The sequence below is a fragment of the Saccopteryx leptura genome, chromosome 3 (genome assembly GCF_036850995.1).
Source record: "Saccopteryx leptura isolate mSacLep1 chromosome 3, mSacLep1_pri_phased_curated, whole genome shotgun sequence".
Lineage (NCBI taxonomy): Eukaryota > Metazoa > Chordata > Mammalia > Chiroptera > Emballonuridae > Saccopteryx > Saccopteryx leptura.
Genome location: NC_089505.1, coordinates 359,206,760 through 359,221,515, shown reverse-complemented (window position 1 = coordinate 359,221,515; position 14,756 = coordinate 359,206,760). Strand labels below are relative to the sequence as shown.

The 14,756-nt window shown below is 49.9% G+C and overlaps 1 protein-coding gene across 5 annotated transcripts in view; it reads left to right on the top strand.

Moving 5' to 3' along the window:
* The first annotated feature begins 395 nt into the window (after window positions 1-395).
* The window catches only part of MTSS1 (MTSS I-BAR domain containing 1), a 152,134-nt gene continuing 137,773 nt past the window's right edge, over window positions 396-14,756 (top strand). For 2 of the 5 annotated variants that reach the window (XM_066379479.1, XM_066379483.1), the window contains exon 1: window positions 528-1,449. In XM_066379479.1, the coding sequence (XP_066235576.1) occupies window positions 1,378-1,449 (72 nt within the window). In that variant the 5' untranslated portion in view covers window positions 528-1,377. The other 3 variants (XM_066379477.1, XM_066379478.1, XM_066379480.1) reach the window with 3 other exon arrangements.

Below are 14,756 nucleotides of genomic sequence, written 5' to 3'. Positions count from 1 at the left end.
GTTTTAAGGTCTCATTGGGCTCCCCACCTCCTTGTCTGTTTGATGTTGATCTAAATGAGGGATCCTGGCTGTGCAGGTAGGGTGTGGAACTGTGAAAAGGAACCACCGCTTCCAAATCAACTTGGGCGCATTCTCTCTCCTTCCGTTAAACCTTCCAATAGGGCACTCTGCAGTTATACCAACACCAATGACCTCAGTGGACCTGAAAAACCACCCTCCAAGCCACGGGCAGTCAGCAATAACGCTCTAATGCCACTTATTTTGCAATAGCAAATCAATCCACTTTCCCAGCCTCCTGCAACTTTATCGAACTCCGCATCCCGCAGCAGGACACGCCCCGAACTCTCCTTAAATGACATATTTGGCTGTTTGCAGTCGTGACTTGGCATTGCAGTCCTGATATCACAGACCGGGCCTCTTCTGAGAAGGCTGCAGCAGCAGCAGCAGCAGCAATAATTTTCTGCCCCTGCTGAGCGAGCGCTCACTATATGCCGGGCACTGCGCTAAGCCGGCCACCGTGAGTCCCCAGGGAACAGCGGGTGCACCCTCCATTCCCGGCGCTCGCAGCCATTGTGGGGTGGGCGTTCACCTAGCCTCGTGCTGACACGCCCTCTCCGCGCTGCGACGGGCGGCTAAGGGAGGAGAAGGTGCCCGGTGCGTGCTCGGAAAAGAAGGTTCCCGCCGGGCTGGGATCCTCGCTGCACCGCCCGCCGATCCCTTTCTGCAGCGGGCGCCCCACGCGCCTCCCGGGCACGCGCTCCCAGCCCCGCCCGCGTGCGCGCGTCCCCCCGCGCCCCCGCGGCGGACGCACGGCCACGAGCGCGCGTGCGCCTCTCGGAACGTCCCGGGGAGCTGAGCCAGAGCGAGCGCCGGGGCCAGGCGCGCGGGAGTGAAAAGAAGGCGGCGGCTACCGCTGCGAGCAACAGATCCGGGCGCTGTGAGCTAATCTGCTGTCGGGCGATTTTTTTTTTTAATTTCCAAAAAAATTATTAATTTAGAAACGCTTGCATTTTTTAAATGGCGCTGGCCCCGGGTCAGCGGGCGGTTTTCTCTGCTCCAAGATGGGCTGTGCCGTTTCCGTCGTGGGCACCATTGGTGGTCTGATTGTCAGCCTCCTCCGAGCATTTTTAAGGCCAGGAGCCGCGCGCTGCATGTAGGCAAATCATCCTACGGAGCGGTTTGACTTTTGAAATTATTGTTATTATTTTGGGCAGAGAACAGTCGGTCTCGGGCACTTCGTCCTCTTGGCAGGAGAGGCTGCGAGTCTGCGGTGGGTCGCTCGCAGGGTGAAATTCCTCCCGGGGTGATCGAGCCCCGGTCCCGCGCACAGTCCAGGCAGCCCAGAGTGTGTGTCCCGTCCCTGCCGGCGCCGGGAAGATGGAGGCTGTGATTGAGAAGGAATGCAGCGCGCTCGGGGGCCTCTTCCAGACCGTCATCAGCGACATGAAGGTAGGCCGCCGGGGGCGCGGCTGCGGCGCCCGTCGCCGCGCGCTGACCTGGCCGCGGTACTTCGCTTCCGCCCGGGACCAGCCGATCCGCCTTGCCTGCGCGGTGGCCCATAGCCACCTGCGAGAGCGCTGCGACCTGGTTGTCACCTGCTCACACGGGGTGCCGTTCCAGGCTCTGCTGGGTGACCGGGCGGGCGGCTTCCATGGGGGTGTCTATTCCCGCTGCCCTCTCCCCGCTCACTGTCCCGGGGGGCGGCCCCATTTCGTTTTCCTGGGGGTCTCAGGGCCCCGGCTTCAAGTTTTCCATTGTCTGGCGCTGGACGGAGTGTCTGCGACCCGCGGAGGCTGGATGCCTGAGCGGACACCTGATTCCCCGGGGTACGGGGAGGGGACGACTGGTTTGGTGGTGGGGGCTCTGCCCAGCCGCGGAAAGGAGCTCCCGGCCTGAGACTGGGAAGAAAGCCTCCTTTTCCCTCCTTGGCTTTCAGGTCCACCTGGGGGGAATCTGAGCAAATTAGATATTAATTAGTCTGTTCCAAAGCTGGTGAGGGTGTGCATGCCTTCCCGTGGCCCTCTTTGGGGGCGTGGAGCAGAAGTTCCAGAGTAGCCTTGCAGGGGCCCCTCCTACCCCTGGCTGAGGCTTCCAGCGCGAAGGCGAGATTGGGGCTCCACAAACAACTGTATTCCGCCCCCCACCCCTGGCTAGCGTACCCACCACACACAGACTCCAGGTTTTTTTCTTGCAAGGATTGTGAAAATTGTATGTATGTGCGCGCGCGCACACTCGTGTGTTGGGGGCAGAGAACAACACCCTGGCTTTTTCCTGCAAGGGTGGGACTGGGGATAAACCTGATTCTTGGATGTGGATTTTTTGGTGCATCGAGATAGACTGGGGTCCGGTGTTACTTACTCATCCAAACGAAATATAGTATTATCAGCCTTGTGAGCTGGCTGGAGGTGGGTGGGGGTGGTGGTGGGGGGGTGTGATTTTTTTTTTTCTGTGTATCTGGGGAGCTTCTCTTTGGCTCTAGGCCAGCCTCAGTTTGCCTCAACAGATCCAGAGAGATGGTGTTTAATTAAAAGCTCAGCTTCCAAAAGGAGTGGGCAGGTTTGGGAGCTGTGCAGCGAGTGGGTGTGGACAGCCCCTCTTCAGCCGCTGCCTGGGCGCGGGGAGGAGCTTTTGTCTGATGAAGTGTAAGGTTTGGAGAGGGTTTGGCCTTGGAGATGGACTTTGAGAAGGAATGTTCAGCTGTCACGGGCTGCTTCCCCCTTTTAGAACCAACTGCCACCTTGCCCAGGGTGAACTTTTCCAAGGTGCCTCAGTCCTGATCTTGTCTATTTTGAAATCCTCCTATAGAGCCTGAGCCTTTTGTCAGAAATTGACATTTGTGTAGCATTATCTTCAAAGATACCCTGCTTGCCCAGGAATGTCTCTAGTTTAGCCACTGGGAATTAGATAGATTAGTCCCTGTTCAAAGACAGCCCCTTGCATTCCTTTGACCCCCACCATGATTGAAGTGCTCTTTTGAGACAAAGATTAGTGCCTCCTTGCACTCGGTATTTCTGGTTAACTTAAATTCTACATGCCTTGTGATCAAACAGCATTTGATGTGAGGCACATGTCTAGTCTGATCACTAGGTGAAGAATTTGAGATGGGTTGGTAAAGCTGCTTATGTGTTTTTGGGGAGGAGAGAAATGGATGTTTACATCCCTCAGTAGTAACAACTCAGTGACCTCATAGGTCTGCCCACTGCAGTCCCAGTGTGGCCAAATCTGGACTTCTTTCTCTCTGTTCCTTAATCCAGAATCTAGGCTTGGTTCTTCCCATGTACCGATTTGAGCCCAAAGCCCTCCTGAAGGTAAACCCACCACAGGGCGGGCCTTCCTGCTTCATACCTGCCCTCCCATGGCTGCCCTGCAGCACTGTGGCCCAGGGAAGGCTATTTGTGGGTGCTAAGTTGGCATGCTTTGTCCTCCTCAAGGTTCCAGTTAAAAATAAAGACTTATTTAATGCCCCTTCAGTGCTGGATCTATAGTGTGCAGTTCCTGAGTTCGTTCCCTGTGAATGTAGCAGCATTTGTTTAACATCTTTTGGGGAGACATTGATTTGGAAGGTTTATGCTTGTTTTGTTTTGGCAAAGATTCTAAAAGCAAGGTGGAGCGGCAGAAGGAAACATGCCTTCTGGTCTCCAGAATCTGTGACTTTTGGGGAGTAAGTAGAGAGATAAGGAGAAAGAGAGAATGTGTTTCATTTCCAAGACTGTTTATTCCTAAAATAGTTGCTGAATATTTTCATGCAGTTTTCTACGTAAAAGACTTCTTTATGGATTAGAGGACAGTGACGTTTAAAAAGGGACTTTTAAAATTTGGGCATATAGGATAAACAATGCACAGGATGCATTTTCATGAAGTTGCCAGCCCTAAGAGTCAGGTTTTAATATCTGAAACCAGCTGACTTTCTAATGACCTGCTTATCCGCTTTTTCTCTTCTTTGAACTCCCATGATGCCTTTGGTCCCCTTTCTGTTTGCTCTGAAGGACAAGGGTAAATGTTGGAAAACCATACGGAATGCCACCTTGAGAAAGAATTTTAGGTTATTTTCTAAGAAGTGATGTGGAACCGGGTGAGGAAAGGTAAGGAAAGGAGCTTTTTTAGTAGCATTTGATTCTCCAGAATGAACAGCAGCACAGGAAGGGAGTCAATTTCCTCTTTGGAAGAAAAAAAAAAAAGTCACAAGAAATGAAGTAATGTCAAGGCCTACCACCATCCATCTTCCAAAACCAAAGAACCTCAAGACATCGAAAAGCTAGAGAGGATTCTCTCTGCTTTCTTCTAACCATCCTTCATCTGGTTAAGTCCTCGGCGGCCAGGGTGTGTGTGTGTTGTCCTTTTCAGGGGGAGGGATACAGAAGAAACCCTCACTTTTCTCCCACCGGGATGCAGCTGTTAAAGAACTTACTGATTCCTCGATGGGAGGAAACCGTGTGTTTTTTCCCTTTCTTCCACCCTACAGCGGTGGTGGTCAGTAATGAATGAATGGTGGTGTGCAGAATCGCTTACTGGCTGCCTTTCCGCCCATCCACATAAATCAAGTCGTCTGGTGTGAGCTGATCCCAAGGGAAAAGGGGAGGCCAGGGCCCACTGCCTGTTTGTCTCGGGGAACGGTGGCTTGGAAGGGACTGTGGGTGGAAAGTCGGTTGACTGACTTCTGATGTTTAGATGATGTTGACTGCATTAAGGAAGTCCTGGAATCTTTTTTGGAGTTTCCAGCCAAGTCCGAGGGAAAGTCAGGTGAACTGTTGGAAATAGCAGATTATTATTATTTTTTCTGAATTGCGATATAATTGACATAGACCATTTATTATTTTCAGGTGTCCACCATACTCATTTGATATTTGTATTTATTAAAAAAAAATTAAGTAATTGAAGCAGCATAGAATTCCGTGATGCTTGGGGTGCTCTTAGGACCAGGAGACTTGGGCCAAACTTGGGGGCAGCTCACCCTCTGGCCATCTGTCCTCTTTTAATAGTCTCCTTAGCTAAAAAAGAAAAAGTTGGATGTTAGAATCAAATATTTTTCTCGGCCTTGTTGCTCAGGAATCAGCACGTCAGGAGCTGAGTCCGGTCTGATGTAAGGAAGACTTTGTACAAGGTCGGAGAGTGTGTTTGGGGTTATATAATGTGACCGGGAGTGAAAAAAACACCCAACCACACCTTGAATTCCCCAGCCCAGGTCTCACTGAGACAGGGGTGTCCTGTTACCAGCACCTGCACCGGCAGAATAGGGGCCTTGTTCAGTTCCTCTGCACGGCCCCCTCCCCTGTGTGCAACCGGTGTCCTGTCTCCTAAGTTCTGCCTAAAATTAGAACTGCTAAAGGGACTTCTTGAATTCCATGGAAATCTTTTGTGGTTCAAAGGCACGTCACGATATTTTCCCTCACTTATCATGAGATCAAGAATGTGGGCAGTGAGTCCAGAGCCGGGTAATGATTTCAGGATTGTTGGGGGTTTTTTTCTCCCTGCTGTGTTAGCTTTGGGGCTTCTGTCGGAAGAGAGGCTTGCTGCCTCGGTGTTGATCGGGGGCCTGTTCCGTGGAAGGCCTTTGGCTATGCCTCCCGGAGCCTATGGCCCGCAGGGCCTGCCCTGGAAGAGCTGCTTGTCCTGTGGGCCATTAGTAGCCAACATTAAATACCAGATGGTGGCCACGAAGAAGGGCTTGGAGTCCGGCCTGGGGAAAGGTGTCAGTCAGTCCCTGCAGGACTTCCTGTGACTCTTCCCAAGAAATGTTTTCTTTAGAAAGATATTAGAAACCCTGCCAAGGCCTCTTCCCGTGGCCAGGTGCTCCGAGGGAGGCGGGCCACTCTGTAAACGGTGACACACGAGCGCAGGACAAGCAAAGCCCTTGTAAAGTACAGATGGGCCCCGTGTTGGCTATTCTCTTAGCAAATGGCAATGTTTGTCCGGGTTTTACAGTTTCCTCTGTTTGGGCCTCTGGGAAAAGTTGAAGTAAAGATGTCATAAAACTAGCAGTAGGGAACTGCCCAGAATGGGTGCCCAGACTTGGGCCTATCCTACGGAGATCAATCTTTTTTGTTTTCTTTAGGTGCAAATCTTGTGGTCCAGGTTTGGAAAGAAATAGTTTTTTGTTTTGTTTGTTTTTAATTTTGGCTTGAGTGTGTCTGTGGGAAAAACCCCTCTTACGCCATATTTTACTAATTTAGAACTAGTTGCTTGAGGTTCTGAAATTCCGCAGTTAGCAACACCCCAAACGCAGAGAGAAGGTACCAGATCATGGTTTGCATGGAAGGTATGCTGAGTTTGCCTGTTGACTGGTTCAGATATCACTCGGTTCTCATGCGAGGAACACGTACCCCAAATTCTGTAGTATTTATTAAAGCATCAACAGAGTTGTAAGCACCAAGTTTCACGCTATGGTTTCAGTAAGTAAAGATCCGATGGACATCGGACAGTTTTCAGTGTAGGTCTGTCCCACGTGTATGATACCAGCTGCTGACCTCTTGGCCTCTGAACTCTTCCTTTGCATCTTGGGGGTAGGGAGAAGGAGAAAGCTAAAATGTTATCTGTCAACGTGGCTGGCTTTTTGGACGTTGTGAAAATGCTTGGGAGGGTGAAAAGGTTGAAACTATTGATCTCTTTATCTATTATTTTCATCTGGGTTTTTTTCCATCTTTCCAGAGATAGGTAGGAACTGGCAGGATTCTTTAGATGTTCAAAATAGGGTAGGGAAAAACGAGATCATTTCAAGTACAATAATATTTCTTGGAACTGCCTTCAGGACACTTTCCCCTAAAACCCACACCTTTACAAAAACAAAGAAATACTTCTCTCCCCAAACCAAGCGAGAGCCAGAGGACAGATTTAGCTGCCCAGGACATCAGACAAGGCATATTTGGGGCTCCTTAAAGGGAGCTGATGCCTTAAGCAGTTTAGCTCAGATTTGCAGATGGCACGGCTGATATGGCCTTATTAAGTAGCAAACCAGAGAGACAAACGGAGTAAATTAATTGGCCGAACATTGAGGAGGCTCGTTTTATTTGATTGCCAGGGTTCTCCCTTGAATTAGCTGGAGACTCCGGAAGATTGCATCAGAGTATGTGCCACACACATAAGCACAAAAACACCCAACAAGCTAAACCCAAACCCACCCAGTGTAGATTCCAGAGCTGCCCACCATCATCAATGTGCCCCACTTCTCAGCCCAGGGAGGGCCTTAGCATGGGGCTGTGACATCGACTGCTTCCCAACCTAAGGTGCCCTGCCGTGCTGCCCGTTCTTAGTAAGGAGGTGCTCCGTATTGACTGCATGTGGTGAACAGGGGGGGGGGGATTGGTGAGCACCTATGATGTGCCAGGCATTGTGCTAAGTGTTTGGTGTGCGTGGGTTCTTGTCATTCTCACATCAACCCCACTTTACAGAAGAGAACACTGAGGCCTGGGGAGAGAGTCAGTAACTCGTCTAAGGCCTTGGTGAGGTGGGCTGGTATTTGGACCTTGTCCTATTTGATCCTAAAACTGGAGCTCTTTAGAACATGCCTATGGTGATGGTGGTGATGGTGGTGATGGTGGGGGTGGTGGGGGTGCGGATTTATTTCCAGAAGACCGCATTTCACTTGCCTTAGTGAAAAAGGGAGGCCAGGGCCCATTGCCTGTTTGTCTCGGGGAACGGTGGCTTGGAAGGGACTGTGGGTGGAAAGTCAGTTGACTGACTTCACTACAAGAGGCTCAAGGAAGGAGTGGGGTGTTGTCTCCGTGGCTCCAGCCCAGACCCAGCGTGGAGGTGTGTGTGTGCCTGAGCCGAGATGCTGCGAGTTTGGTTGTGGGGAGGGCGGCTCCCATCTGCTGTCACTCTTGTGGAAGTCATTTCATTTATGATGGATCTATGTACTGTGGCTCCCTTCCTTCTCCCCTTTACCAGTCTTTCCTAACAGATCACTTGGCATTCTCCTTTCCTCTTCCTTCCCTGGGTGTGCAGGGGGAAAGGATTCTTTGGCCCGGGCTCTGGCGGTCACCCTTGGCTCCTGTCCTTGTCCCCAAAGTGCCTCCATGACGGCCAGAGGGCTGCATTTATATGTTGGTCCCTGAGGCCGGGTGACTGTGCAAGCCTGACAGCCCCTCCTAATTATATGAATTGAATAAGTTCACCCAAAGTTCAAATGGCGCCTTAAAGAGAACTCCTTACCTTGAACTCATTTTATGTCCAGCGCTGGAACTCTCTTGTAAAAGAGCTTTCTGTATTTGATTACGTCCCGGTCGCCCTCCAGTTTGGGGGGAGTCGGTAGAGCCGTGACGAGACGAGCCTGCGTTTGGAGGAGTGGATGGGGTCGCCCAAAAACCTCCTTCCTGGGCTCACTTTTGGCACACATGGCCTTGGTCATAGTTTCTAAGTGGTTTTGCTTTTCCTGTCTAGTTTAAGTGGGTGAAAAAAAAATCAGTTGAGTGCCTTTTGAGCTCCGTGTCTTTTTATTTGCTTTCTTTCCCTCAAAGAATTTGGCCAGCAGTGAAAGTATTAGCTGGTGCAGCATCTGCGGCCTCGTGGAGGCGGACAGTAGGTTTTGCCCAGGACTCCCCTTCCTGCCACCTCCCATGCGACAAGGGTCTCCAGAGGGGTGCATCTGGCTAGAGGGGCTGGTTCTGGGCGGGTGTGCCCCTTTGGTAGAGTGGGCGTGGCTACAGGGACAGGTGCATTGCATTCCCAGGAGCCATAAGACTGATGCATGCGTGGACCCTACTCCCCAGAGGGTCTGAATCAGTGCCTCTGGGGTGCATGGTGGGCACCAGGATTTTTAAAAGCACCCCCGAGTAACTCCAATACGCAGCCAGAGCTTGAGAACCATTGAGCTGCACAGATTCACTGCTGTCGAAGGATTTTCTCAACCTTACCTAAATCGAAGTAAAAGCATTGTTAGATGGTCGTACAGCAATGTGAATGTGCTTAATTAACCCTACTGAACCGTACACCTAGTAATTAGGTCAAGATGGTCAATTTTATGATACGTGTGTGGGTCGTGTGCCTTTGAGTCAGCTCCGTCTCCTGGCGACCCTGTGAATGGGGGAAGCCCTGTCCTCCCAGCCTGCTCGGCTCCTGTAGACACATGTCAATGGCTTCCTCCGGGGAGTCGATCCGGCTCCCGTTGGGTCTTCCCCTTCTGCTGCCTTTGACTTTCCCAGCGTTAGTTACTGTCTTTCCCAGAGAACCCTGCCTTCTCTGGACGTGCCCAAAGGAGGACAGCTCCAGTCTTGTCATGTTTGCCTCCAGCGATGTTTCCGGCTTCATTTGCTCTAGGGCCACTTGTCCGTCTTTCTGACAGTCCAGGGTGTGTGCGCTTTACCGCAAATCCGAATAAAAATAAATTTAGTGTGACATGACATTAAGGTAAATACATTGAAATATAAAAATAGCAACAGAATAAAAGCACGTTTAGAATATTTGGCTGCGTTAATTGATATATAATAGTCCTGTCCAATATGATGTTTTGCAGGAATGGAAATTGTCAATTATAGCAGCCACTAGCCACATGTGACTGTTGAGCACTTGAAGTGTGGCCATTGTGACCAACGAACTGATTTTTAAATTTTAACTCACTCTTAATATGTTTAAGTTTAGCCATATGTGTTCTAGTGGCCACCATATTGGACAGTGCAGACCTGTCACATAGTATCTAAGTAAACATATTGTGCTGGCTTTCTACTTCCTTCCGGCCACATCATTGCCCCTAAACCCCTCCCTCCTTTAGAAATTCTGGAGCCACTGCTGACCTGGGAGTACAAGAGATCTGATTTAAAACCTGTGGCAAGTTACTTTGTCTCTCTAAGCCCCATTTTCCTGTTCTGTGAAATGGGTCTAGTGGAGTACCCACCTTAAAGGGTTGTCGCAAAGATTCTGGAATGGAATGATGCTTGTGAAGGGGCTCATATGGTGCCACTCAGATGGTGGCTGCCATTATTATTCCGTCTTATAGAATGAGGAATGAAGAATTCTGACTTCTTCAATTCAGTGTCGAAGTGGCCACAGCTTCTTAGAGCAGACGGTGCCCCCCCCCTCGCCCAGCGGCACTGAGCTTGCAGTGAAGTTTCAGGAAATGGGGAAGCTGCGTTTTTAGCCTGCTAGTACTTCACTCCCGAGTTCATTATAACCTCATCTGGCTCAGCCTATTTGCATTTCTGTATTTGCAAACCCACTGTCAGTCTATGAAGGGAGGAGGACTGGGTGCCTGGCTGAGGTCCCCAGGGCATTGAATTTAATGCTTAAAAAAAAAAATTTGTTTTTAGAGATGTTTACACCACGGTAAGGAGAGAGAGGAGTTGTTTGTAAGGGCCAGCTTTTTCTGTCTACGTTATTTGAATCTCTTCTTTTTTTGGAGTGACCACCAGGACAGGTGGCCTTGTTTGCCTCTAGCCTGTCCTGCAGCAACACCTTCTTCCTGAAGCTTCTGTCCCTTTCTAAGACTGGGCCGTATTTGGGTTCTCCTGAACGCAGCCCCACCTGCCTTACCTTAGCCTGGCACTCAAGGACCCCCGTGGTTTGGTCCTCACTCAGTGCCCAGTGCCCCCCAACCTGGATTTCCTGGCTTCTTTGATCATATCCTGTGTTCTGTGTTCTGGCTGTCTGCCCACTGGGAGGACCCACTCTGCCATGGTTGCCCCATGAAATCTTTCTCATCCTTCAAGGCCTCACCAGAAAGTTGTATAGTTTCTGGTCCCTCTTCTTTCCACCAGGCCAGATAAGTTCCCCTTGGGGACTTACCACGTTCTGTGGTGGTTCTACCTGGAGTCTATCTTTAGTGGTTGCCCTTGGCCTTTGACGCGGACTCTGCCACTTCTACGGCTCTGGGCAAGTTACACCACCTCCCGAGCCTTGAGTTTCCTGTTCGTAAGATGAAGGGGGTAATCACTGCCCTCTTACAGCTGTTGAGGCTTAAATGAGAAAGGCTCTGTAAAGGGCTTAGCATGAAGTAATTGCTAAATAAAATGCCCCTCCGCGTATCTGTCTGAGCCACCCTGGTCGTTCTAGCAGAGAACCCTGCCGATAGCGGCAGGCGGTGGTCCAGAACGTACAAGGAACCTCTGTCTCTGCTTTGATAATGCGATAGGGACAAAAGTGAAATGTTTTCTAAGCATCTAAATAATTTGCAGGAACACATTACGTGTCTTCAAAAGAAGTGATGGCGTGCCCACTGTGTTCCAGGCGGTGCCCGGTGGTGGAGGTGCACCTGTGGGCGAGACACACACAGTCCTTCCCCTAGAGTTGTTTAGTCTACAAGAGGGACAGACGGGGAATAGCCACCAGTGTGATGAGCACCACGACAGGTGTCAGTGAGACGTGTACTGGGGGTCCTGGGAAGGACCTGGTATGGGGGGGGGGCAGAGTCAGGGGAAGCTTTTCGTGCAAGTGACAACCAAGCTGAGAGCTGAGTTTTATTTTCGTTATTTCACAAGCATTTCTTTTTATTATTATTATTTTATTTATGAATTTATTTTAAGTGAGAGGAGGGGAGATAGAGAGATAGACCTTCCTGCATGCACCCCAGCAGGGATCTACCTGGCAACTCCCATCAGGGGCTGACCCTTGGACCAACCGAGCTATCCCTCAGTGCCCGGGGCCGATGCTTGGACCAGTTGAGCCACTGTCTGCAGGAGGAGAAGAGAGAGTGAAAGGGGAGGGGAAGAGAAGCAGATGGTCACTTTTCACGTGTGCCCTGAGTGGGGATTGAGCCGGGGATGTCCACGTGCTGGGCCAACGCTCTATCCACTGAGCCAACCAGCCAGAACCCATGGGTGTATTTCATCAGTCTCTTTGCTGATTATTCCAGCAATACCTTGAGGACTCAGGATGAACCAGACAAAGCCTAACAACTTAGGCTATTCTCTGAGCTGCTTCAAGAAGCTTAAGGTTCCTCACTCTATTTGAGGAGAAGTATGACCCAGCCAGTGACATGACACTGTTGGGCAGTTGACTCACCTGGAGAGTGCCTCTCACTTGTCAGCAGAGGGAAGTCTGTGGGGAGCGGTTAGGGTGTGAGATCTAAGGGCCTGCCCTGGTTGTCCAGGGTGACAACCACATGACACATGTTTGTTTTGCAGGAGAAACCCCCTCTGTCAGGGTCACCCCAGTAACCAGCTGTGACTGAGTGCTAAACAGGAAGGGGGGGTATTTGCCGTGGGAGGCTGACCTGCTCCGAGCTTAGTGCCCCGGGGAGACAGACCTCAGCGCCCAGTCCTCCTGCGTGAGCGTGCCTCCCGCGGACAGAGAGCAGCAGCCATTCAGGAAGTCTTTGAGTTCGGTTTAATGGTCGCTCTTTGTTTGAAGTGATTGTTTACTGAACCTTCAAAGCCAGCTCTCCAGCAGGATGTGATCTGGGCCTGAATAATTGGATGAGGCACCCCAATAGGAAGCAAGTAGCGGGGAGCAGAGCCAGGAGTAGCTAGCTGATGGCCCGGCCTCTGGCGTCTGAGCCCTGGAAGGCGGGGCCCCTCCTGGAGGCACTGAGGTCATCTCCCAACCAGAAGTAACCTGGAGCCAAGGTCCCCTGGAACCTGGCCTCCTTGATGTCGGGCTGGCCTTAATTAGGGACACCCTAATTAAGCCACCGAGAAGGAAGCTTTTTCCTAAAAATAAATTAGCAAATGTTTTGAGAGCATTTCACGAGGGATTACTCCTCAAAGATTATGCAAGTAGTAGAAAGTCACCCTTACCCACTCGGTCACAAAGTGGGTTATGCGCACACGTTTTAGATGAAGGTTCACGCGCTCTGTGCTGTGCTAGAAATCTCTTTTTGCCGCTCACCTTTTCACCATGCTGCCTTTCCGTATGCGTCATTACAGTGTTGCAGGAAAGCCACCCAACAGAGGACAGACACTCAGATAACTTTATAAGAGGAAAAGAGAATTTATTAAAAAAAAAAAAAAAAAAGCCGGTGGAGCATGCGGCTAGTGACTCCAAAGACGTGCTCCCCGAAATTAGATTTTTTACATCATATATACCCTTTTCAGAACACAAGTTCACATACAAGGGTCTCGTGAACCCTCTGTCTAGAGGTATACTCATCAATCACACGTGTATGACTTCAGGATGGGGGGAGGGTTAAGTGATGTCAGAGAATAAGCGTTGGAAACCACCCATTAAGGTCTTAAAAACGGAAAAGAAAAGGGGAGTGGAAGGGGCTGTTCAGACCTCCCTTCCCCCCTGCGTTCCTCATTGCTCTCTTCCTCCCCAGTGAATGGGGGGAGGGAGGTTGCTGATTTCTCCTTCCTTCCTTCTCTCCAACTTTCTAGTATGAAAACCTCTCCATTAGCAAAATAGCCCTTCCCAAGCAGGAAGGCAATCTGTAACTTCACTGACCATTTTTAGTTGGTGTTGCCTGGCCCTCATTGTAAATCACACACAAGAATAAAAATCAAATTTACAAAATTATTTGGCTAGCATTTCACCCCTTTTGCTTGCTTTGCTGTCTACACCACAGGCATTCCAACGCAGGGAATGAAGTACATTACAGTAACAGTACAAGTCATACAATTACAAAGGTGTCCTTCACAAAATCTCTCTGAATGCTTGGTCTAAAAACATAAAATGTTCTTGAAGCTTCTTGGTTCAAGTGTGTGTGGGGGCTTCCTTCCTTAACAAGGCGTGTCAGTTTCAGTGGCTGTGTGGTGTTGCTTTGTTTTGTATGCCTGAGCTAATTCATGTCGTGGAGAGGAATTTGAGGACCCACTGTGTGCCAGGTTCCCTGCTAAGTAGTGCGACTACAACAGTAGGTGAAGTGGACACACCTTCCCGCCCTCCTGCTGGAATTTACATTCCAGTAGAGTGGGGATGGACAAGCTAAGTCACTTCTCCTGTAGGTCAGAAGGATTACGTGCAAGGGGGAAACCCTAACGTGGCGGCAGTGTTGCCGTTTTGAACCAGGGTGGTCAGGGAAGGCCTCCCAGAAGAGGTGACATTTGAGCAGTTGTGTGCGAAGCCTGTGACTATCAGAGGAAGAACAACTTTGTTTTCCAAAGAACTGGGTAGACTAGGGAGTGGCGTGTGAAGTTAATTAGGTATGAGGGCAAATCCTTCCTTGACCTTTAGGAAATGACTTCAGCTTTCTGTGCCTTTGCTCTCCTCTCCCGGGGAGAAAGGGAAGTGCTCGGTGCCTGTTCTGACCCCTGCCCTCCTAGGGTGATTGTGCAGTCCCTATGTATGTACCCTCTCAAGTACATGTTTAAAAATTGAAAAGAAAAGGGGAGTGGAAGGGGCTATTCCACCCTAACCCTAACCTTAACCCCCTAACTCCCTAACCCTCTAACCCCCTGACCCCCTAACCCTAGCTGGTGTTGTCTGGCCCTCACTGTAAATCACACACAAGAATAAAAATCATATTTACAAAATTATTTGGCCAACATTTTACATTTTATGTATGTATGTATACATACATATATACCTAAATTTTCAGTTCTAGAGACATCTTTCCTTGCATTTTTAAGATACAGAAACATATAAAATCTTTGAAATGTAAAGCCTCTGAGGTTTTTCCTATTAGCTCCACTCTACTAAATTGAAGAAAATAAGATACATGCAATTTATTTATTTATTTATTTATTTTTAGTAAGTGAGAGGCAGGGAGGAAGGGAGGCAGAGAGACAGGCTCTCGCATGCGCCCCGGCAGGGACCCATCCAGCAGGCCCCCTAACAGGTGATACTTTGCCTGTTGAGATGGTGTGCTTGGGGATGACCCTGCAATGAACTTGGACCCCTGGATGGCTCCAGATGACTACCTGAAATACTAGAGAACATTTCATGGCCGTAAA